The sequence below is a fragment of the Henckelia pumila genome, chromosome 2 (genome assembly GCF_033568475.1).
Source record: "Henckelia pumila isolate YLH828 chromosome 2, ASM3356847v2, whole genome shotgun sequence".
Classification (NCBI taxonomy): Eukaryota; Viridiplantae; Streptophyta; class Magnoliopsida; order Lamiales; family Gesneriaceae; genus Henckelia; species Henckelia pumila.
This window is the reverse complement of record NC_133121.1, coordinates 199,261,848-199,289,169: the sequence shown is the minus strand read 5'-3', so window position 1 is coordinate 199,289,169 and position 27,322 is coordinate 199,261,848. Positions and strand designations below refer to the sequence as shown.

The following is a 27,322-nucleotide window of genomic DNA, read 5'->3' as shown; positions in this document are numbered from 1 at the left end:
TATACCATCTCGAAGTTGAATATTTTGAATATTGAAGAATGTTTTATTAGACTTTGCAAGCCTACTATGATTCTTTGAATTGTGGATGATAATAATGAAGCTCAAGATTGAGTTGTTTAATTATGGCTTGAATTCGAAGAATATGTCTGAATAAATACTGATGACTGAAGTATGTTATGAAAGACATAGTCTTGTTTAATAAAACTGAAGCTGAATGATGAAGCAAAAGGACTGAAATTGTAAAGATGCTACGGTGTGTGAGAAAAACACATATTTAGCTACAATTTATAGTCCAGAAGTATACAGAGAATCAGAATGAAATTGCACCTGAGAATGAAATTTCAGGTAACAGATTTATTTTGTTTTGACCTGTTTATTATTGGTGCAATAGATTCATGATAGCTGAAAGCTTATTATATGATCACCTCTGTATCAGAAAAGAGATTGTGTGAATTGAACTGAAGAATGGAACTATTATTTCGATGAACTGAAACTGAAGATGATTTCGTTCATATTGAAATATCTGTTTATGTTGCATGATAGATAATGATGCAATAATCGAATACAGATTAGTAGAAGAATTGATGATAAAAAAGCGATTAAATTAGATCAGTAAAAACATAATGTGCAATTGAATATGATGATATAGAATCTCGAATTAAGCTTCTGTGATTTCGGTTTGCTATATGATGTTTGATTACAAAAATATGCCGAAATCAGTATATTCGATGCATTATATATGTTCATGATCTAAACCAGAATTGAAATATATGCCGATGAGTAGAGATTGCAGAGATATATTTCAGTAAGATTCTTGACTTTAGTTAAGTTGTGAACTGGAATTTATCAGAGAATTGATGAGTTTGTGAATTGACTAATGCTTTTGAGGTTTACAAAATAGATAATGATATGAAAATCAGTTACAGATGAGTCTTTATTTGATTTTATTGAAGTTATTACATCATAAAATCATGATTTTTGAAATTCTTGATATTGATTTCGAGGTTTTGGTACCGACCTCAATCGATTTTGATGGACTCTTATTCTTTGTTAGGGTCTGATTTGATTTACTTGTCTTGAGTTGAGATGCAAGTGAGTTGTTTTCACTTAGCATATTGTCATTCATATTATTGTTTTGTGGATGACCTTGACTTAAGTGAGTTTCCTGATTATGAATTTCAAAATCTACTGATTGGTTGATGTATACATTCAGTATATTATAATATTTATGACTCGTAACTGATAGAATTTCCAATTGAGATTTGGGAAATAGAACGAAGAGAAGAGATGAATGCGTGATTGATTGATCTTTTGAATTTATGTGCTTGAAGTATCGAGATAGATACTAAAACAGTCAGAATTGTTGTAATCCAAATTAAGTGAGAATTGATTTTGAAGGATTAAAGCACATTGAGATGAGATCAAGTTATTAGAATTCAATTGAGAAATAGAAATGAAGAATGAAACAGGCATTCGATCAATTGATTTCAGATTTTGGGTATTTTGGTTTGAATATTCAGATGAATATATGACCAATCAGAATGATTTTTGATTGAAAGCAATCTAGAACTGTTTAGAAGATGAAAGAAACACAGAAAGTAAACTGAAGCGATGAGAATTCAGTACAGAATTCCATATAGAGATATGAAGTGAAGCCTCAGATCAGAATGAATGAATTCTATTATGATTGATTATTTGATTGTGCCTGATATTTCCGAAAAGAGATATCAGAATTTGAAGAATAGCACAACAATAAATTCAATATTCATCCGATAATTTTTATCAGACGATAAAGCAAATAGAAGTAACAGAATTAGTACGTTTTCGAAGTTAAACGTACAGAGAGTTTCCGATGAATTTGAAAATCGTTGACCAGATGAGTTCAGTGATAGTTTAGAAACTCCAGAATTATTACGAGATTGTGATTTGAAAGAATATTTTGCGAAACTACCAAGATGAAACAGTTATGTGAAGTAAACAGGTGGTAGTTATGAACAGATTGATGGAAATTACTAGATACGATAATATGTCTGTATGATCAATTCACTGAATTGTGATTAGATTCGTTGTAAGACGAATAGTAAGCCAAGAAATAATGTTTCAGATTGAAACATTGGGTTTTACTATTACATTGTAATACAGATGATCCAAAGAATTTGAGTACTTTTTGAGGAAAAGGTGCAATTTAATATCTTTGAAGTGGACGAATAATCAGCAAAGATGAATTGAATTTCGAGAATGAATTTACCTGACATGATACCGAGTATCAAAAGCTCTGAATACACTGCATGAGCTGTGAAGAACAGCTATCTATTCAGATATGTGAAGAAGATAGAGATATGATGAAATTACAGGAATGATTAAAATCTATTGTCAGAATTAAGACTTTAGATTTATTCGATAGAATGTGGCATCGATTGATTGATTGATGTTCTGAGAGTTGGTTATATGTGATTGCATTATACCAATTGTCGATTGATGGATTATCTGAGTTTATTTTCCGGATATTGAGAATATTATCAGAACTTTAATACCTGATTCGGTATTACTTGACTTGAGGTATTGCCACTTGATGATTATACTTCCTATAATAGCTAATGAGTCGATTTTAAGATAATGTTGTGATGATATGATGAAAAGAAATCAGATTTCTTTGTGTTGGAATGATACTACTGAAGTATATGATATCAGATCAGACATGATTTGTTGATATTAGATCAGATGTGATTTGAGGAACACAAGGATGATGAATATGAATCTGTATGGAATGAAAGCAGAGAAGATGAACTAGAATTAGTAATTGAATGATAGATATAACTTTTGAAGCTGAAACTGATTAGTTAAGTGGAAAAGTTATTCTTGAAACATCATTAAATTCAGAATAGAGAAAGAGCAGAGTTTAATTTACAGATTCAGAATGTGACGATGGATACTAATCTTGAAGCGAAGAACTGAATAACAGTGTAGACTTGAGTTATATTCTATACTCTGTATAGAATGATATAGAGAAAGAATAAAGTCGTCACCAAAGCTGAATTGCATTGAATGACATATCAGATGGAACTGATGATTGTATTGAACGAATGTATTCTTTTCCGCTGGATAAGTTCAGTATCTTAGTGAAAGAAGTATCAGTAGATTCTTCGTATGTACTTTATTCAGATGAGATAGATATTGACGAGATTCTGAGTTAAGTCAATTATTCGACAAATACTTGAATGAAGAAAGAAACAGCTCAGAACAAAGTCGTTTCAATTACTTAAAGTACAACTGAATAGATACTGATTACAAGCGAATAGAAGTAGATTCGAAGTAATAATCTGACAAGAGATTGAAAGATGAAGTGAGATACTTAATACAGAGTGGATGATTGAAGTGAGAATCACTTCAGATAAGCATTCAGTCTATTCGATTTGATATTCTGGATGAATACGATTTCGAGGACGAAATCATTTCTTAGAGGGGAGGAATTGTAAGGCCCCAAAATATTAACTTATTAATTATGGAATTTGAGAATTAAATTTCATATTAAGGGCTAATATCGATTTGAGAAGTTATGGAAATAATAGATTTAATTTCCGAACCGAAAATATTTAATTTGAGAATGTACGGATTTTGAGAATTAAATTCCAAGAATTCTTAAATTAAAAGAATAAATATTTGATTTGAATATTTATGTAATTTGAGATTAAACTCCATATTTCGGAAATTAAAGAAGATGTATTTTGAAGATGAAACCCGATCAGGGGTTGATTGGAGAATATCGAAGATTCGAGGGCTAAAGTGTAAAAGGCCAGGCTTATTTAATTAATCCGAATTTATTTAATTTTAATCCAAGTATATTTAATTTGGGAATATTTAGAGTTTCGATTTTAATTCTAATATTCTTAAATTATTTTGGATTGAAATTGAATTAAAACGAAGACCGAGGATTGAATTGCAATTACTGAGGACTTGAGGGACTAAATTGAAATTTATGCAATACATATCTGATTTTAAGTTGATTATCAGCTTGCAACGTGTATTCTTCAGAAAACTTCAGAATTTGGAAAGGATAACAGAGGAGTCGAAGTTGTTCCCTTTTTCTTTGAATTCGATTTCTTCGAAACCCTGTAACTTTTGATTCGCTCGTCCGATGTCGATTCCGAAAGATGTTCTGGAATCCTTGCAATGATGCCTTCGAATTGATGTAAGTATTTAATCCTTTCGGCATGTTTTGAAGATCGATATATGGCAGAGATCAGATTATGCATTTATGTTTGTGTTTTTGAGTTCGTATGCCGTTCGATATCGAAGTTGGATTGAAGAATGATGATCGTTTGTAATTGCTATGATATGACAACATATATTTCGAAATCTATAACTGCTTAGATGATGGTTTATGATGATATATTTCTGGTGTATGATGAATATGATGTTAGTGGAATTCGATATCGTTTCGGTTACCGATTTTATACCGTTATGCCGTTGGGTCAAGACTTTGATTATGTTCGAGTTTATAATGCTTGAGCTGAGTTAGATATGAGTTGGTTGCTGATATATGCAGCATGTTTACACTTCATATCAGATTATACTTGCATGTTTCGAGTTCGAGAAGCTACGATTCGAATCGGTCAAGAATTGAGCAAAGTTTGTAACTCGTTATGCCTTGAAGTTTGAGTTATGATTGAGCTGATTTTTATGTGAGTTGTAGCTGATATAAATAGCTTGATATGATATATTTCAGATTGTAAATAAGAGATTCGGACTCAAGATTTTAGCATTTGAGAAACGAGATCGAATTGAAAGAGTGGGTGCCCGGTGAGCCAACTTGTGGCTAAGGGCTTTGATGACTCTTTGTATAAACAATCTTTTGTTTAATATAATTTACACTTTTATTAATGGCAATGACTTTATCTTTCTTCATATTATTATATTGTGATATACTATTGTTGTTTTGATAAAGACCTTGAATATACTATAGTGTATGTAAGATGTGGTAGAACATGGAGATGTCTATCATGAAACACATCTTATAGTCACTGTATATTCTAAACTGTTCCTAGTCGATTGAGCCGTCCGATAATAAGGATAAGGATCGCTCGAGTTTGAGACTAGCATTTGCGATGCAGAGTACCACGTTTCATTGGTAAGGAACATAGAGATGTTCGAAGCATGCAAATGGATATTCATATGATGAATGATCGAACTACCCTATCCGGACTTTCCAAGTGGTTATTACTTATCGAGTGGATAAAGTCCGCGGTTTTGGTTGTACACCATTAGTCCTTAATACTTGAAACATCATTGAGACTCTATATGCTAGTACTGTGCTTTGACTCGTTTACCGACTCTATTGGGGTCATCAGGTGTCGGGATTGGGTACAGTTACAACACATATAGGAGTCGATGCTTTGTTGTCAAGGATTCACCACATACTTGCGAGTGTGGATATCCTATGCGATCTGAAGAGATATTAGTGTGACGAATCTCTGGCCAGAGTACATGATGTGTTCTAAGAAATGGTTTCTTAGTAACACATGCGATGTCGCTATTTGATCTTCAAGATGTATTGCATAGTTATCGAATCTCGAACGACTCTCGATATACCAATGGTTGTTGATTCGATCGGGATATATGGATGAAGGGACCGTACTGTACGCTAACCAAAATCTATTGGTTCTTGCAGGCACTATCAGTGATACCTAGGGAATCATGGGGCGATGTTGCTAGGCGCTCTTACCATGATTCGATGGGCAAGTCGGAAATTGTTGTTCCGAGTCACAAGGAGTTGTGAGCCCACGGCTAGCTGTATCCCTGAACCATTGAGGGTCACACAGAGTAATGGATTTTTAATCCCCGTTGAGATAGTTAAATTTAAAGAGTTAAATTTAATGAACAAAGAAGTTGGACTTCTTAATTATGAGTAGAGGAGTAAGATTTCCTAAAATGACATAGGGATGGGCATTTTTGGAAATCATTGAATTCGGATTCAGAAAAATTTATCTTGACTTTAAAAGGTGCAGAAATGGTTTCTGTGCACATTGGTGAAATCGGTTTATCAATCGGAGTCACGATGAATTTTATATTAATTTCTGAACATGAGGGCTTTGCTTGTCGGGCTTGAACTTATGACTAATGGGCCCTAAGCTGTTAGTGGCCTACATTATAAATAAGTTATTGCAGTACAGAAATTACACACAACAGGTCACAATTTTCGAAAACCCTAGTATTTTTCTCTCAATAGTGGCCGCCCCTTTTCCCCTCTGCTCGGAAAATCCAGTCTGTGAATTTTGATTTACATTCTGGTTTAACGGATCAAATTCGTTAATCTCTTCGTAGAAACTTCTGATAGATTTTCTAGTGCAATCTATCAGAGGGATTAAATATCCGTTCGTGGACCTGATTGAAGAACAGTTCGTCCATCAGTTCCAGGGATATACAACAAGAGCAGAGCAATCTGTTGGTGTCCATAATCTCGCTTCGAGATTGGAGGTAAAAATTTATAATCGTTATTTAATTTTTACACACACACAATTTAATCGTAAGGTTGATACCCATTATGGAATCGTTCCATATAAAATTTTTAAACTTTCGCTGCACCGGGTATCAATCCTGATTGATCTGATCGCCGCGTTCTCCAACAGTGGTATCAGAGCCAGGTTGCTCAGATCAAGCGATTAAATTAATCGATTGTACAAAAATTTTTGAGCCCCGGTTTTTGAAACAAAATAAATATTTTAAAAATAAATTTTTTTTTTTTTCGGGCAAAAACCCGGGCAGCGATTGGATCGCTGCTCGGGGGGGCAGCGATCGTTGCTGCCCTAGGGGCAGCCCGGGAATGTCCCGGGCGGCCCGCGGAAAAATTAATTTTTTAATTTTTAAATTAAATTTTAATATGTTAAAATTCTATTTTTGGTCCGATCGAAAATTGTTTTTGATTGGTTCACGAGGCATCGGATCGAATTGTTCGAGTCCGAAAATTTTAAAATTGATTTTTGGATAAATTTGAATTTTTGGAAAATTTAAATATTTTATCCGTTAAATTGAATTTTGAAATTAATTATTTTTGGTACAATTGATGATAAGATATGATCTTATGGAAATATTGAGTAAAATATGATTTTATGTATAAAATTGGATTTTATAGATAAAATATGATTTTATTTGATAAAAAGATAAAATATGATTTTGTATGTAAAATAAGATTTTATATATGAAATATGATTTTATCCTTTTAAATTTAAATTGCCATTGCATGTTATCCAATAAATTAATTTTAAATTAAATGTTATTGGATAAGGATGATCGATTGCCATGACCAATTTTGTAGGTGTATGTTAGGAATTTACATTTGTTTTTATTGTTGGATTTATTAATGGGCCTGGTTTATGGCCCAATATGAATTGTCATATGTAATAAAAGTGGGCTTGGTTTATGGCCCGTTCCCACCCCTTAAAAATGTATCCCCTACTTGTCATTGTTATTTATTGTAAATACATTAGATTTAGTGGGAGATCAAGATTTGAAGATGGAGGTGGCCCCAGCAGACAATAAAGACAGAAGAAATGTAAATTGGAAGCAAAATGTAATAGGATTGCATTGCATACTGCATATTACCTAGGATTGGACTAAGACTCGTGATTGGCAACCACGGGTCGATTAGAAATGGAATCGATCATCCTATATAATATATGATATTATTGTTGTATGCATGTTTTAGACAAAATTGTGTGAATCCGGTAAGCATACAAAAAATTTTAAAAATGATGAGACAAATTTTCATAATTAAAATCCCTCATTTTAAATATGATTTAAAATTGATATCAAGATAAATAAAGGAAATTTAAATTTGTTTAAATGTTCCTACCTTCCATCAACGATCAATGTATGAGATTCTACCCGCGGATACGGTCCGGCTCATATTATTGGGGGGGCCCGTTCGTCGGAAAGCTGTACATTGGATCGACACATGTTGTAAGTTGGGTGGAACTCCCATGGGATCGGCTCATATTATTGGGGGATCCACATGGCGACCGTCCATCACAACTTAATATTGATGGGTCATCTTGACATGTCGCAATAAACGGCGTCATATTATTGGGCCCTTATTGGACATGAGGTAAAAACGTGGAGGTTGCTTTGGAAGCAATTGGATTCTACCTTTTGAAAATTATGGTTGGCTGATATTATTCGGGACCATAGTTTGTCAATTGGACTTCATGTTCTCACTAAGAAAAATAGTTTCCCGTTTTCACTAGAGGGTAGTGAAATCGTTAAAATAGTGGGAGTGAGATTCATAAAATAAATTTCGCCTATTTTATGTCTTAGTAAATTAATTAAACAATCATCGATAATTGTCTGTTTCATTTCAGTATTTCATAAAGATGAATTCGCGCAATCCACTATTCTCTATTCTCGAACAAAACAAACTTACTGGCGCAAACAATACAGAATGATTCCATAAGTTAAGATTGTCCTAAGTTCGGAAAAGATTTTCTAAGTGTTAGAAAAGGCCTCTCCGAAAACAGCCCCGGCTGATGTAACTGCCGAAAGGTTGGCCGAACTAGAGAAATGGTTGGACCATGATCTCAAGGCCAAATGTTACATGCAAAATTGGACAAGTCTAAACAAGTTTGCCATCACTGCAAGAAACCCGGTCATTGGAAACGTAACTGCAAGGAATACCTCGAGCAGTTGCGAACTGCAAAGGGTATGTTTTACATTGAAATAAATGTTTTTCTTAATACTACTTCTTGGGTATTGGATACCAGATGTAGATCTCACATTTGAAATGAGTTACAAATGATGACAAGAAGTAATAGGCTAAGGATGGGTGAGACCCAGTCAAGGCTCGGGAATGGTTCCAGAGTTAAATCCATAACTATGGGAAATATTTATTTAATTTTGTAGAACGATTTTAAGTTACTTTTGAGAGATGTTTTATTTGTTCCAGATCTGATTAAAAACATTATTTCTGTTTCTATGCTTGATAGAGATGGTTATTCTTGCAATTTTGTGAATGGGATTTGCAATATTTACAAGAATGAATGTTTGATTGGATATGGACAACTTGAAAACGATCTATATAACTTAAAATTAAAAGACGTTCCAATAAATTATGTTGATAAACCGGTAACAACAAACAAAAGGAAAATCGATAGTCAATACCCGGCAAACCTATGGCATGCTAGGCTAGGTCATATTTCCTCAAGGAGGATGAACAAGCTAGTGGGAGAGGGCATGTTTGATATGTCTGATATTAACTCTCTACCTACTTGTGAGTCCTGCCTGAAAGGAAAAATGACTAAATCTCCTTTTAAGGGGAAACCTGAGCGTAGTCAAAATCTGTTGGATTTGATCCATACAGATGTTTGTGGTCCATTTAGAGTTGGTACTCAATATGGCCACACCTACTTCATTACCTTTACTGATGATTATTCAAGGTATGGGTATTTATATTTAATGAAATATAAGTCTGAAGCATTTGAAAAGTTCAAAGAATTCAAGGCTGAAGTAGAAAACAAGCTAGGTAAAAGTATTAAAGCACTTCGATCGGATCGAGGTGGAGAATACTTGAGTACCGAGTTTTTGGACTATCTGAAAGAGAATGGGATTCTCTCTCAGTGGACTCCTCCTATGACACCACAGCTGAATGGTGTATCGGAGCGTCGTAATCGAACTTTTTTGGACATGGTTCGATCCATGATGAGCTTCACTGAGCTTCCACCTTCGTTTTGGGGCTATGCGCTTGAAACGACGGTATTGTTGTTGAACAACGTCCACACTAAAGCAGTGGACAAAACACCATACGAGTTATGGAATGGCAAAGCTCCTAAGTATTCGTACTTGAGGATTTGGGGATGTCCTGCTTACGTGAAGCAGACAGTGGGAGATAAGTTGGATAGTCGATCCACCTTATGTTATTTTGTAGGGTATCCGAAGAATTCAATCGGATATTATTTCTATTATCCTGCTGAAATAAAGGTGTTTGTTTCAAGGAATGCCACCTTCTTGGAGAAGGAGTTCTTATTGGATAAGAAAAGCGAGATGATGGAACTCAAAGAAATTCGAGAAGAACCCAAAATACAAAATAACAATCCTACACCTCAGGAACCATTGATAGACACACCTGTACCTAGAAGATCCGAGAGGACTTCTAGACCTCCTATTCGATATGGTCTTCTTCTTGAAGGGGATCAAGATGAACCCGATGTTGGATGTGATCCAAAAAACTTCAAGGAAGAAATTTCTGATGCGGATTCAAATTTATGGCTTGAAGCTATGCAGTCGGAAATAGATTCAATGCATACAAACCAAGTTTGGTCTTTAGTAGATCCTCCAGATGGAATTGTTCCAATAGGGTGTAAATGGATCTACAAGAGAAAGCTTGGGCCTGATGGTAAGGTATTGACCTACAAGGCGCGATTGGTGGCGAAAGGTTATACTCAAAGACAAGGAGTTGACTATGATGAAACCTTTTCACCAGTTGCAATGTTCAAGTCCATAAGAATCCTTATTGCCATAGCTGCTTGGTATGACTATGAGATATGGCAAATGGATGTGAAGATTGCTTTTCTTAATGGAGACATTAAGGAAGAAATCTATATGAAGCAGCCTGAGGGGTACACATCCATGGGAAGCGAGCATAAGGTATGCAAGCTTCAGAGATCAATTTATGGTCTAAAACAAGCATCAAGAAGTTGGAACCAGAAATTTGATGAAACAATAAAGGATTTTGGTTTCATCAAGAACCCGGAGGAACCATGCGTGTACAAGAAAGTAGTTAAGGATGCTGTGACATTCTTAGTACTTTATGTTGATGACATCCTACTCATTGGGAATGATGTAGGGATGTTGCAGTCAACAAAGATATGGTTATCAGGTAGATTCTCGATGAAGGATTTGGGTGAGGCATCCTATATTCTAGGGATACAGATCTATAGAGATAGATCTAAGAGAATGATAGGACTCACTCAATCAACCTACATCGACACCATATTGAAACGGTTTTCAATGGATGGGTCCAAGAGAGGACATCTACCCATGTGTCATGGAGTTTCTCTATCCAAGTTTATGTGTCCCAAGACAGATGAAGAGATAGAGAAAATGACACATGTACCATATGCGTCAGCCATAGGTAGTATCATGTATGGGATGATATCTACCAGACCGGATATAGCATTTTCTCTGAGTGTCACGAGCAGATATCAAGCTAATCCCGGTCAAATGCATTGGAAAGCCGTGAAGGATATTCTTAAGTACTTACGAAGGACTAAGAATATGTTCATGGTATATGGAGGAAGAGAACTAAAATTGGAAGGCTATACCGACTCTAGCTTCCAAAGTGACGTGGATGACTCGAAGTCAACCTCTGGATTTGTGTTCATGCTCAATGGCGGTGCTGTCTCTTGGAAGAGTTCCAAGCAGGACACCACAGCGGATTCCACCACTGAGGCAGAATACATTGCAGCATCAGCTGCTGCTAAAGAGGCCGTTTGGATGAGGAATTTCGTCCAAGAGTTGGGCGTTATTCCGGAAGTTGTTGGTCCAGTCCCGGTGTACTGTGACAACACGGGTGCCGTTGCTCAGGCAAAGGAACCAAGGTCTCATCAAAGATCCAAACACGTACTGAGGAAATACCACATCATCCGGGAGATTGTGGAAAGAGGAGACATCACTGTCGAAAGAGTGGCCTCTGCAGACAATATCGCTGATCCACTTACTAAGCCCTTGCCAGGATCATTATTTGACAAACATCGCGAAGCAATGGGTCTACGTAGTATGACTAGTTGGCTTTAGGGCAAGGGGGAGATTGAAAGAGTGGGTGCCCGGTGAGTCAACTTGTGGCTAAGGGCTTTGATGACTCTTTGTATAAACAATCTTTTGTTTAATATAATTTACACTTTTATTAATGGCAATGACTTTATCTTTCTTCATATTGCTATATTGTGATATACTATTGTTGTTTTGATAAAGACCTTGAATATACTATAGTGTATGTAAGATGTGGTAGAACATGGAGATGTCTATCATGAAACACATCTTATAGTCACTGTATATTCTAAACTGTTCCTAGTCGATTGAGCCGTCCGATAATAAGGATAAGGATCGCTCGAGTTTGAGACTAGCATTTGCAATGCAGAGTACCACGTTTCATTGGTAAGGAACATAGAGATGTTCGAAGCATGCAAATGGATATTCATATGATGAATGATCGAACTACCCTATCCGGACTTTGCAAGTGGTTATCACTTATCGAGTGGATAAAGTCCGCGGTTTTGGTTGTACACCATTAGTCCTTACTACTTGAAACATCATTGAGACTCTATATGCTAGTACTGTGCTTTGACTCGTTTACCGACTCTATTGGGGTCATCAGGTGTCGGGATTGGGTACAGTTACAACACATATAGGAGTCGATGCTTTGTTGTCAAGGATTCACCACATACTTGCGAGTGTGGATATCCTATGCGATCTGAAGAGATATTAGTGTGACGAATCTCTGGCCAGAGTACATGATGTGTTTTAAGAAATGGTTTCTTAGTAACACATGCGATGTCGCTATTTGATCTTCAAGATGTATTGCATAGTTATCGAATCTCGAACGACTCTCGATATACCAATGGTTGTTGATTCGATCGGGATATATGGATGAAGGGACCGTACTGTACGCTAACCAAAATCTATTGGTTCTTGCAGGCACTATCAGTGATACCTAGGGAATCATGGGGCGATGTTGCTAGGCGCTCTTACCATGATTCGATGGGCAAGTCGGAAATTGTTGTTCCGAGTCACAAGGAGTTGTGAGCCCACGGCTAGCTGTATCCCTGAACCATTGAGGGTCACACAGAGTAATGGATTTTTAATCCCCGTTGAGATAGTTAAATTTAAAGAGTTAAATTTAATGAACAAAGAAGTTGGACTTCTTAATTATGAGTAGAGGAGTAAGATTTCCTAAAATGACATAGGGATGGGCATTTTTGGAAATCACTGAATTCGGATTCAGAAAAATTTATCTTGAATTTAAAAGGTGCAGAAATGGTTCTGTGCACATTGGTGAAATCGGTTTATCAATCGGAGTCACGATGAATTTTATATTAATTTCTGAACATGCGGGCTTTGCTTGTCGGGCTTGAACTTATGACTAATGGGCCCTAAGCTGTTAGTGGCCTACATTATAAATAAGTTATTGCAGTACAGAAATTACACACAACAGGTCACAATTTTCGAAAACCCTAGTATTTTTCTCTCAATAGTGGCCGCCCCCTTTCTCCCCTCTGCTCGGAAAATCCAGTCTGTGAATTTTGATTTACATTCTGGTTTAACGGATCAAATTCGTTAATCTCTTCGTAGAAACTTCTGATAGATTTTCTAGTGCAATCTATCAGAGGGATTAAATATCCGTTCGTGGACCTGATTGAAGAACAGTTCGTCCATCAGTTCCAGGGATATACAACAAGAGCAGAGCAATCTGTTGGTGTCCATAATCTCGCTTCGAGATTGGAGGTAAAAATTTATAATCGTTATTTAATTTTTACACACACACAATTTAATCGTAAGGTTGATACCCATTATGGAATCATTCCATATAAAATTTTTAAACTTCCGCTGCACCGGGTATCAATCCTGATTGATCTGATCGCCGCGTTCTCCAACAGGAATAGCTCAAGGTTGAAGTTATGCTACCTTGAAGATTGGATGATGAACTTGAGCAAGTTTGATGGCTATTATTTGATAAAGGTTGTACAGATTTGAAGCAACTACGACTCAATGAAACGAAAGGTATAATGACGACATCGCGAGTCAGGGACTGTGAAACTCAAGAACGACTATTCTTGAGTTATCCCGAACAAACCACATACTTGTTTAAGTATTTGTTCTTGAGGTAGAACTTATGTTATTGTCGATCCATCACATGTAGTGGATCTTTATTGCTTTTGATATGATTGTATATTGAATTGATTCTTTGCCAAGGTTGCGGTTAACCTTATTTTCTAGCCCGGAATGGCTTCGATAGATGGATATCCATGTCAAGATCGGTTACGAATCTTGATGGCAATGAAGTGATAAGAATCAATTCTTGAGTTAGCGTGCTATATAAATTGAGTTTTGATTTGAAGTTTGAGTCGATATATGCATTATCTTTACTCTATTCTTGAGTTGATATGTTTAGAGTTGATATGAATTTATTTAACGCATTTATATGTCGATTATACTGAGAATGATTTCTCACCGGAGTTTATCCGGCTGTTGTTTTGTTTTGTATGTGTGCATCACAATAGATGGGGCAGGAGCTGGTCTGAGATGACATTGACAGCTTGGGAGCAAGACTTAGCACGTGAGGACTCGGGTTTATAGCTGAACGAATATGTATTAGAATACATCAAACCTAGTAGAAGACTTGAGACTTGAAGCTCACTTATGACTTTAGTGTAGCTTATGATTTAATGCCTTTTACGTTATTTGTTTGATGTAAGAATCGCATGATTAGATGCTCAAGTTGTTGTAAATGATTATATGCATGTTCTCAGATTTTATAACATGCTTAGAATTGATTTGGATGAGAATTTATACCTTTTACTACAGTTTTGACAGCAAAAGATCAGCAGCAGAATTCGAGCAAATGTTGGCTCGCTCGATTGGGTGAAAGTTATCGATCGAGCGAGGCCTGTTTTTCATGGGCAGAGAATTCGATTTTATTGCTCGCTCGATCGGTAGCTTTTGCCCGATCGAGCAAGGCCAAATTTGTTCAGACCCGAGAGCATGATTTTGTTGCTCGCTCGATCGGCTGATTTTGCCCGATCGAGCGAGGCCCGAAGATTTTTAAAAAAAAAAAAAATTCTGCTCTTGATTTATTATTCTTTAATTGTTTGATTAATTTTTTAATTAATCATTAGTTGCCCTAAAACGAGATTAGCAACCCGAGGTCCCCTCAAAAATTGAGCAGGTTCGGTTCCTCCGAACGGGTCTTTGGGTCCTCCAAACTTCACTGATTGATTTTCAAATTTCTGCGGCTGTTGCACTGTTTGGATGGTCTGAACATGTCTTCGGGTCGTCCGAACGGCTGCATTAAATTCATTCCGGAAAATTTCTTCCGACAAAATATTCAGTCACTGTAAAGGAGTTCGGGTCCTTTGATCCTGACTTCGGAGCGTCCGAGGTATGACTTTCGTGTCCTCCGAGAGTGCCTCCGAACAATATTTAATTTTAGAAAACCTTTGGGCCTTCCGAACTGGCTTCGGATCCTCCGAACAAGTATTTAGTGGCCTCCAAGCTTGTCATCCGAACAATTTTTAAATGTTGAATAATCTTCGGATGGTCCGAACCGTCTTTGGACCGTCCGAACCTGGGCAAATTCGAACATTTCAAATTTTATCTCAAATTTTTTATTATCGGTTCTTGCTTCCAATTTTGTTCATACACAAAAATATTATTATCTACAAATTTCTCACTTTAAACTGTTAGTAATAATTAACCGATTTTTGTAATCATCAAAACACAATATTTTGAGACTTGTTAATGCATTAAAAACATTAATCTCATCACACGAGATTTGTATGTGTTTAAGGCGTAACAAACTCCTTTATAAGTCGTTCAACACATTGAACTATTTTTATTCTCAACGGGATCTAGAAAGCTAGTACTTGTGTGACCTTCAATGGTTCAATGATACAACTAGCAGTGGGTTCAGATCTCCATGTGATTCGGGATCAACAAGTCTCTTATATGAACATACACAATATAGCTCCATTCTTATTTATCAACTCCTTGATAATAACAACGTCAGAAAACTCAAGTCTGAAAGTACCCAACCAATCATGTTAAACGTCTATCAGCATCGCTTACATGACTCCCTAGGTTTCAAATGATAGTGCCTGCAAGAACCAATCAATTATGGTTAGCGTACAGTACGGTCCCTTTAACTCATATATACCGACCGATTCGACAATCATTGGTTTATTGAGAGTTGTCATTGAATCGATAACTATGCGTCATGTCGTAGTTGCATCGAAGGTGTAATTCAATAAACCCTTTCTTAATTACCACCTACTCTGATTAGAGATTTCAAGCTACATATGCATGAGAACACATAGGATATCCATACCTGAAGGTAAGCGATGATTAATCCCCGACTACAATGCATCGACTCCTATATATTTCGACACAACACGCAACATTGCCACCTGATGACCCCATTTGAGTCGGTAAACAAGGCAAAGTGAAGCTCTAGTATTTAGAGTCTCCATGTTGTCCCGAGTCATAAGGACTAATGGTGTACAACCATAAACTAGGGCTTTTCCACTCGATAAGTAAGAACCACTTGGAAAGTTCTTTAGGGAGGGTTGTCCAGTGCACTCTATAAGGATCAACTATTTGCATGCTTGGACATCACTGTGTCCTCTACCAATGAAACGTGGTACTCACATCGCAAATACTAGTCTCAAGCTCGAGCGACCTTTATCCTTCTTTGTGGCAGTTGAACCGACTAGGAACAGTTTAGAATATAAAGTATTCCAAATATGAGTTTCATGATAGTCATCACATGACCATCTCATATTATTTCTACTATTTGTATATTCAAGGGCTTCATCTATGCAACTAGAATGGGTATACAGATAAAGGTGTACCAAATTAAATAATGTCAAATATTATTAAAATAAAGATTGTCATACAAGAGTTCTCTCAAGGACCATCGGCCAACACTTGGCTCGACGGGCACCTACTCTAACAATATCCCACTTGCACTAGATCCAACTACCCATATGCTTCAAACCCATTGATTCGCGATGCTTTTCGAACAATGTTCCTGGTAAAGGCTTAGTTAGTGGATCAACAATATTATCTGCGGAGGCGACTCTATCTAATGACACCTCTACTCTTTCCACAATCTCCCGGATGATGTGGTATTTTCTCAATATACGTTTGAATATTTGATGAGACCTAGAGAAACTCCATTACAAATAACACCCAACTCTTGGACAAAATTCCTTATCCAAACACCCTCCTTTGTTGCATCTGATGCTGCAATGTATTTGGCCTCAGTGGTGGAATCCGCATTGCTGTCTTGCTTGGAACCCTTCCAACAGATAGCAACAACATTGAGCATGAATACAAACCCAGAGGTTGACTTCAAATCATCGATATCGATTTGGAATCTAGATTCGGTATAACCTTCCAATTTCAGTTCTCCACCCCCATAGACCAAAAAAAAATTCTTAGTCCTTCTCAAGTACTTGAGGATGTCTTTCACAGCTTTCTAGTGTGTAAGACCGGGGTTTGATTGATATCTACTTGCAACACTCAGTGAAAATGCCACGTCAGGACGTGTAGATATCATCTCATACATGATACTACCAATAGTAGATGCATATGGATGCGTGTCATCGCCTCTATCTCTGCATCAGTCTTGGAAGACAAGTACTTGGATAGGGACACGCCATGAAACATTGGTAGATGTCCTCTCTTAGACTCTTCCATCGAGAACCTATTCACGATGGTATCAATGTATGTAGACTGGGTGAGACCAAGCAATCTTTTTGATCTATCCCGATAGATCTGTATTCCCAATACAAAAGACGCTTCACCCAAGTCTTGCATTGAGAACTTACTCGCTAACCATACTTTAGTTGAATGCAACATTCCTACATCATTTCCAATGAGTAGAATGTAATCAACATAAAGTACTAGTAATGTCACAGCACTCCCACTGACCTTCTTATACACACAGGGTTCCTCAGGATTTTTAGTAAAACCAAACTCTTTGATTGTACCATCAAATCTGAGGTTCCAGCTCCTAGATGTCTGCTTGAGACCATAAATAGATCTCTGAAGTTTGCATACCATATGCTCACTTCCGATAGATGTAAACCCTTCAGGTTGAGACATGTAAATCTCTTCCATAATATCCCCATTAAGAAAGGTCGTCTTCACATCCATCTTTCATATCTCATAGTCATACCATGATGATATAGCTAGCAGTATCCTTATAGTCTTGAACATTGTGACTGGAGAAAAAGTTTCCTCAAAGTCAACTCCTTGTCTTTGAGTATAACCTTTTGCTACCAATCGCGCCTTGAATGTCACCACCTTCCCATCCGCCCCAAGTTTCATTTTTTAAATCCATTTACACCCTATAGGAACAATTCCCTCATGTGGATCTACAAGATTCCACACTTGTTTCGAATGCATGGAATTCATCTCAGATTACATAGCTTCAAGCCACTTGGATGAATCGGCATCAGATAACGCTTCCTTGAAGGTTCTTGGATCACATCCATGGTCAGACTCATAATGGACTTCTTCAAGAAGCAGACTATACCTCATAGGTGGTCTCGAGACCCTATCGGATCTCCTAGGAGCTTGTATCTCCTCTCTTGGTTGTTCAGATATGGGCTCTACAACCGTGGGTGTTTCTCAAACCTCTTCGAGTTCTATCATCTCAAATTTTCTATCTAATAGAAATTCCTTCTCCAAGAAAGTTGCATTCATAGAAACAAATACCTTTGTTTCTTTGGGATGATAGAAATAATATCCAACCGAATTCCTTGGATATCCCATGAAGTAGCATAAAATGGATCGATCATCCAATTTATCTCCCACTGTCTACTTCACATAAGCAGAGCACCCCCATATTCTAAGATAAGAATACTTAGGAGGCTTTCCCATCCATATCTCATATGGTGTCTTATCAAAATGCCTTTGAATGGACATTGTTCAACAACAGTGCCGCTGTTTCTAGCGCATATCCCCAAAAGGATGGCGGCCACTCCGTAAAACCCCATCATAGACCAAACCATGTCCATCAAAGTTTGGTTATGACGTTATGAAACACCATTCAACTGAGGTGCAGCAAGCGGAGTCCACTGCGAGAGAATCCCATTCTCCCTAAGATACTCTTGGAATTTAGTACTCAAGTACTCACCACCTCGATCCGATCGAAGTGTCTTGGTGATTCGTCCCAATTGTTTCTCTACTTCATTTCTGAATTCTTTGAACCTTTAAAAAGCTTCATATTTGTATTTCATCAAATACACATACCCATACCTTGAGAAATCATCGGTAAAGGTGATGAAGTAAGAATGTACATGCTTAGTGGTGATTCTAAGTGGACCGCACACATCTGTATGGATCAAATCCAATAGTCCTTTGGCTCGCTGGCCCTTAAAGGGAATTTTGGTCATCTTTCCTTTTAGACAGGGTTCACAAGTAGTAAGAGAATTAATATCAGACATATCAAACATACCTTTTCCCACTAGCTTGTTCATCCTTCTTAGAGAAATATGATCAAATCGAGCATGCCACAAGTGTGCCAGATTCAGAGTATCTTGTTTTCTCTTGTGTGTTGTTGATATTTCTTGGACATTATTCAATGGAATATCTTTCAATTTTAAATTATAGAGATCGTTTTCCAATTCGCATGTACCAATTAAACATTCATTCTTGTAAATATTGCAAACACCTTTGACAAATAAACAAGAATATCCATCTTTATCAAGCATAGAAATGAAAACAATGTTTTTCACCAAATCTGTTACAAACAAAAAATCTCTCAATACTAATTTAAAATCATTGTTCAACAATAAGTAAACATCTTTGATAGCTTTGGAAGCAAATCTTGCTCCATTGCCCATCCTCAAGAAGGTCTCACCTTACCTAAGTCTCATACTTCTTGCCATCACCTGCAAATCATTACAGAGATGTGAGCCACAGCCGGTATACAATACCCAAGAAGAAGAGTTAATTGAAATGTTTACTTCAATGTAGAACATACCCTTTTTCCAGAACCATTTTGGTCAAGATATTCCTTGCAATTACGCCTCCAATGTCCAGGCTTCTTGTAGTAATGACAGACGTCACTAGTCTTGTCAGCCTTAACTGGTGTGGCTGCCACAACGGAACTCGGACCTTGCCTCTTCAAGGGCACGTTCTTCTTGAAATGAGGAATAGAACGCTTCTTTCCCTTCCCACGTGGTCCTTTATTCGCACCAGATGAAGAACCTACATAAAGAACCGGCTTCTCTTTCTTGACTGTGGACTCATACATAACAAGCATGTTAACCAACTCCTCAAGGGTCGGTTCTATCTTGTTCATGTTGAAGTTCACCACAAAAGAATCAAACGTGCTCGGCAGTGACAAGAGCAACACGTCCGTGATCAAATCGGATGGCAACACAAGATTCATGCCAACGAGCTTCTCCACAAGCCCAATCATCCTCACACCATGCTCATGAACCAAATCCCCATCTCGCATGCGCAAAGTGATCAGCTCCTTGACTGTCGCATGTCTAAGGGGGCGTGTTTTCTCACCAAAGAGCTCTTTGAGATGCTAATGAATGTCAGTAGCATGCTTTGCACCCTCAAAAAACCTCTACAGCTCATCATTCATAGAAGCCTGCATATAACACTTGGCTCTCAAGTCATGGTCACACCAATCCTTGTAAGCCTGTAGCTCCTCAGGGCTACATCTAGTCGGAGCCTCAATAGGGGTCAACTTCTCAAAACTTGAATGCAATACTCTCATAATTCAAGATGATTTTCATATTTCTTAGCCAATTGAGGTAATTCGAACCGGTCAGTACATGTTTGTTGAGTATTGCAGATAACGGATTGCGAATTGATGACATGTCAAAAACTTTGTACTGAAAAATAATAACAGGTAAATGTTAATGATTATTTTAAAATATTTAGTAAGATATAAAGTATGGACTTTTACTTTATAAATTTTTTCTCCCATTGTTTTGACATTTTCACTATCCTCTAGTGAAAAACGAGAAACTCCTTTCCTCAGTTGGTACGTAAGGTTTAATTAGTCAATCATGATGTCGAATAATATCAGCCAATCACAATTCCTAAAAGGTAGTTTCCAATTGCATCTCCATGATTTCCTTACGTAAACTTTTGTCTCACGCTTGATTAGAACCCAATAATATGACGTCGTTCATCCTTACGTGTCAAGCCTTACCCATCGATATTGAACCTTAATGGACGGCCGTCATGAGTTCCCCCAATAATATGAGTCGAAATCATGGGATTTTCACATAGTTCACATGACCATGTCAATGGAAGTCACAGTTTTTTGGCGTCCAATCCCCCCCCCCCCCCCAATAATATTAGCCGAGCATTGACCGCGGGTAGCGTTCATCATGCATCCATTGTTGATGAAAGACATGAAAATTATAAAAAACTTTATAATTTTCCTTTTCGGGCTTGACATAAATTTTGAGTCTAATTCAAAATGAGGGTTTTTAATTTTGAAATGGTCTCATCACTAATTTTAAAAGCTCGTCATGTTTGTTCGTATGTTTGCCGGATTCATGCAACTTTGTTATTATAAAATAATAACGTACATACTCATTATTTATAATATATCATGCATATATTATAAATAGTAAATTAACAAGGATGATCAATCGCCCCAATAGTATTTTGGTCCATGTGAGCCAAACACGGGCCTAGGTCCAATCCTAGGAAATGCACGGGATGTAAATGCAACAATTACATAAGATTTCAATATTTACATGTCTTGTATCTTCATAATTCATCATGGCCCACCATCTTCCAATCTTGATCTTCCACTATCAAATATTTTACATTAAAATATCCATGGCAAATAGGGATACATCTCATGGGGTGGGAATGGGCTATAAACCAAGCCCACTTTAAATTTGATAATTATTACAACTCATTCAGCACAAAATATCCTAGCATACACCTAGAAAATTGGGCTTGGGATTTTGATCATCCTTCATGCATAATATCACATATCATACACAATTATCACAATAATCAATTGATCAAATATTATATATCTTGGTCCAATCACTAACCGCCATAATTATAAATTAAATTAACAAAAAAAACACATTTGTTTACTTTTCAATTAATTTATTTATAACCGAATTTCTTACAAATCACCATTTACTATAAATAATCAAATCTCACTTTAATTATTTATTTCATGAGAAAATAGATACTTTATAAAATTTGATTTTTCACAAAAATCAACTATTACAATTTTAACAACTTAGGGCCCTTGACACTTGGATATAACAAATTACTTTTAGAAACCTTAGTCATCAAAGTCGTTGTCGAAGCTCCGTCGCCGGATTTCGGCCAACCAAAAATTTTTTTTTTTAAATGGGGCAGCCCGTAGACTGAATGGCCCCCAAATTTTTTTCAAAAACAGCCCCCAAAGTTGATGGAAATGATTTTATCATGCGGTTAGAAATTGACCTCAACATAATATTCAACAATTGCTACACAATAAAGAGCAACCTAGGCTTTAGATACCACTTGTTGGATCGGTTCTCTCGTGCCTGGAAACGCAACAAAAGTTTAAAATTTTATGTAAAAATAGAGCACATGTGTAGAATTCAAATTATTAAACATACATATGGTGTTTAAGAAATTTTTACCTATCAATCTTAAAAGATTAATTTATGTCTCCAACCAAGTTGTGAACAACTTAGCTCTTGAAATGGTAGACACTATCTACAAGCTTCCAAGAGCACACCTTGCTCAAAAATAGAACAAGCCTCCAAGAACACTCCTTGTTTGAAAATGGACTTCTCTTCAAATTAGGTCCATGACTAGTCAAACTAGATCGACTCTAAATATGCACTAGAATATTTAGAACATTTTTCATTGAGAATTTCTTTTCCTTTTCTCCCAAGATGAAAGACAGAAATTTAAAGAATTATGGGAGAGGTGTTCGGCCACTTTGAGTTGTGTAGAGATGAATATTTCTTGTCTTAGTACTTAAAAAGTGTGTTATGACAAAAGACAAAGTATGCATAGAAAAAGTTAAATCATGCATAGAAAAGTATGCATCTTGTTTTTTAACTCTTCATATTCATTCTCTCTCATGTATTGTATATATATTATATTTCAAATACATATATATATATATATATATATATATATATATATATATATACATGACCCATGAACTTAATATTTAATTAATTATCAAACTAAAATTCATTTAAGTTTAATCAATTAATTAAATCCAACTTGAACTCATTCAAGTCCAGTAGTATAATAATTATTTAACACTATTTCTATTTGGGCTCTACAAGACCCAATAGTGTTTAATTAATTCAACACTTGAATTAATTTTAATATTTGGACTCTAAAAGGCCACTAGTGTTTAATTAATTCAACACTCGAATTAATTTAATTAAGTTCATAATAATAATTTTTGAAAATCATAATTTTCAAAAATAATTATTTTTAAGTCAAATTTTAATTTTGGAACACATTCACAAATTAAAAGTTACTTTCTCATTTATTCTCCTTTAGAAGTCATACTTCTAATTTATTTCACTTATAAACTCCTTTCTAAGTCGTTGAATACATTGAACTAATTTTATTCTCAACGGGATCTAGATAGTTAGTACTTGTGTGACCCTCAATGGTTCAAGGATACAACTAACAGTGGGTTCACATCTCCATGTGATTAGGGATCAACAAGTCCCTTATATGAGCATACCCCATATAGCTCCATTCTTATTTATCAACTCCTTGATAATAAGAATGTTAGAAAACTCAAGTCTGAAAGTACCCAACCAATCATATTAAACGTCTAGCAGCATCGATTACATGACTCCCTAGGTATCAAATGATAGTGCCTGCAAGAACCAATCAATCATGGTTAGAGTACAGTACGGTCCATTCAACTCATATATCCCGACCGATTCGACAACCATTAGTTTATCGAGAGTTGTCATTGAATCGATAACTATGTGTCATTGATAAATGCAATTTATGCACTTAATTTATATATGATTTGACTTGGATTTTGTGATGTATTGAGTGGGTATTACGTATATTTACGCATATTTGTTGTTGTTTTTGTGAGATGCAAGGATTGGAGAAAAAGTAGCGAGAAGAAGCGGATGAATGAATTATGGAGCAGCAACTTCAAAAAATTACTGGGCATTTTTTAGGCATTCAAATCTGATCTCCACCGTTCATAATAATGTAGGATTTTTTGAAGTGGCTGTCAAAACTTCAGTTCAATCCGACGGTTAGATTGTGAGATATGAGTTTTTAAAAATTATCGCGCGCTGCAGAATTTCACACCCGAGAGACATGCGCGGGCGCGCGAGACTACATGAGCTGGCGCGCCGTTTGAGCAATTTTGAACAAAATGAAGATAGAATCAAATGCGCGGGCGCCCCTCTCTTCAAGCGCGCCCGCGTTGTCGCGAAAGTCAGATTTTTTGATTTTTCAAGAAGGAAACCTTCGAACTTTCGTGGGTTTTTATTTATTGGAATGGAAGAACATATAAACGGGACTTTGATGCATATAATTGAAGGGGAAGCCACGGCACAACACAAGAGATATGAATAAAGCTTAAACGTGAGATTTGAAGAAGAAAATCCAGGCAAAACGTGAAGAACATCAATCAACAAATACGAAAATCGATCGACCGGACACAAAAGAGCGACTACGGATTTTTTTTCTTTCTTTTGAATTTATATTATTGATTTGATGTCTATTTTCATGAACATGATTTATTTTTGCAATATTTTGATTATGAACTAAATTTCTTAGTCTAGAGGTTGATGTAGTCTGGTTGAGACGCTTCTACAACTTTTTGATATTTTTGGATTGAATTCTAGTAGATTAGTTGTTTTTCTAGTATTTATTGTCTTTTCAATTACTTGATCAATAATTGATTTGTTATATTTATTTGGAATCCGGCACTCGGGAGAGAGGATTTTGAATAGGATCATTCGAAATAACACCATTAATTGATTATATAGCTCGAAAGAGTATATAACTTTAACGGAGCCTTAGGAAGAACATTATTTTACAAATATCACTGCAATTAGATTATTAATAGGGATATTGGAATGGAACTATAGTTGATACAATCTATTTGTTACTTGGGAGAGGGAAATAGAATAATCTAAGTGTTCTTGGCTATTAATTGAATGGAATTTATAAAAATAAGTTAATTATGAGTAATTGTTGTCGAAACCAGGTGAAATCAAAACCTTTAGACCATTTTTCCTCTAATTGATAATTTTGAAAATTGTGCGTGTGCTAGCTAAAATTCACTGCCTATTTTATTTTTCTGCAATTCTCTCAAATATTGATTCTCTAAATAAAATTAGTACTATTTTAATTACAACACTAAATAATTTTCACATTACTCCTCGTGAGATCGACACTTTATTCATTACTTTATTAAAACTTGAAACCGTGAAATTGCTGGCACAAAAATACGCAACAAGTTTTTGGCGCCGCTGTCGGGGAGTAATTAGTTGATTTTATTTTAGTCTTGTTACCAATTAGTCTAGATTTTAATTTAGAGTTTTTATTTTATTTTTTTTAGTTACTGATTGATTTCATTCTTCTTGATTGCAGTTCATGTGACGATCTCAAAGCACTGATTCTCTACTGTTTGATCCAGAGATCGAACGAACTACACGTGCTTTGAGAAGGGCAAGGAGAGAAGAGGTACAGAATATGGCTGAAGAGAATGCAAATCAGGCTCCCTTGGTGCCAATCAGAGATCATTTCAGACCAACGATCCAGGCTCACTATTTTGGAATCGCTCGAGGGACTATAAATGCCAATAAATTTGAACTGAACCGGCGTTAATCAACATGGTTCAGCAGAACCAGTTCAATGGGAGCGCCACAGCTGATCCTCATTTACACCTGCGGACTTTCTTGGAGATAACTGATATGGTAAAGATGAACGGTGTTTCCAAGGATATTATACGTTTACACTTTTTTCTTTTTTCTCTCAGAGATCAGGCTAGAAGTTGGCTACAATCACTGCAATTGGGAAGAATTACTACATGGGAAGAGATGGCAGTGAAATTTCTTGCAAAATACTTTCCACCTGCTAAATACACCCAGCTGAAGATTGAAATTAGTACCTTCAGGCAGATGGACTCTGAACAGCTATACAAGGTATGGGAAAGGTACAAGGATTTACTTAGACGTTGTCCTAACCATAATTTTGCATATTGGGAGCAAATTGAGTGGTTCTAAAATGGGCTGAAAGCGCTTACGAGGATGTCGGTGGACTCTACTGCTGGAGGTACCATCTTTGCTAAGGACCCTGTATAGGCTTATGACATGCTGGAGAAAATGAATATCAACAGTTTTCAATGGTCATCTGAACGAATGGGAGTAAGAAAGCGGTGTATGCAGTGGATCCTCTCACTTCAATAACTGCACAATTATCTGCACTGACTACATAAGTGGCCGCGTTGAATAAAGAAAGTGTTGGATGAACAATTTGCCAAATTTCTTGAGATCTTCAAGAAACTTCAAATTAATATTCCTTTCACTGATGCTTTGCTGCAAATGCCGAATTATGCTAAATTCTTGAAGGAAGTGATGTCGAGGAAGCAGAAGTTGGAGTTTGAGACTGTGAACTTGACTAAAGAGTGCAGTGCTATCCTACAAAAGAAGCTACCACAAAAATTAAAAAATCCAGGGATTTTTACTATTTCTTGCACTATTGGTTCTTCTAATTTTAATAATGCACTTTGTGATCTAGGAGCCAGTATTAATTTAATGTCTTTATCTGTTTTCAGGATATAAGGACTTGGCGAGGTTAAGCCCACAACAATCGCATTGCAGCTAGCTGACAAATTTATCACGTATCCGCTTGGAATCATTGAGGATGCTCTGGTAAAAATAGATAAATTTATTTTTCCTGCGGATTTTGTTGTGCTAGATATGGAGGAATATGGTAATATACCACTGATATTGGGGAGACCGTTCTTGGCTACTGCTGAAGCCAAGATTGATGTAAAGAAATGTGAGTTGTCGATGGGAGTTGATGGTGAGAAAGTGATTTTTAATGTGTTCAAGGAGGTTGTAAATCCATCCACGGAGAAGATTTTCATAATTAAACAATCAAATAAGTTGGAATGTTGCTGCAAAGTTGTTAGTGCTGTAAAATTGCAAAGGGAGAAGGATCCGCCGGTTGCCAAGAAAAAGAAGAAGAAAAAGAAAGCAAAATTTAATAAGATTGTTGAGTATGTTTAGAGGGAAAAAGAGAAGGGAAAGACCTCCAACAAAGCGGAACCGGGCAAGACCGGTGACAGTCGAGCTATGGACTATAAACTAAGCGCTTCTTGGGAGGCAACCCAAGCTAGTTTTTTTTTATTTGCTTTATTTTTACTTTATTTTAAATGTTTTCGTTTTTATTTTATTTTTTGTGCATGTTGTTACTAGACATCAATAATAATTTTAAGTTGTTCCGGTGAAAAAGTTGAACCAGGTGAAAGTTTAGGCGCCACCCCTGCAGGAAGAGCTTTGAGTGATTATGATGGTGATTGAAAATGTTGAAAAAATTTTATGAGTTA

The 27,322-nt window shown here is 36.3% G+C and overlaps 1 protein-coding gene across 1 annotated transcript in view; it reads right to left on the bottom strand.

Moving 5' to 3' along the window:
• Positions 1 to 20,035, bottom strand: part of LOC140879346 (uncharacterized) — a 41,747-nt gene extending 21,712 nt beyond the window's left edge. The window contains exon 1 of the mRNA XM_073283025.1: positions 19,835 to 20,035. Within this exon, the coding sequence (XP_073139126.1) occupies positions 19,835 to 20,035 (201 nt within the window). The remainder of the gene's footprint in view (positions 1 to 19,834) is intronic.
• Positions 20,036 to 27,322: the final 7,287 nt, after the last annotated feature.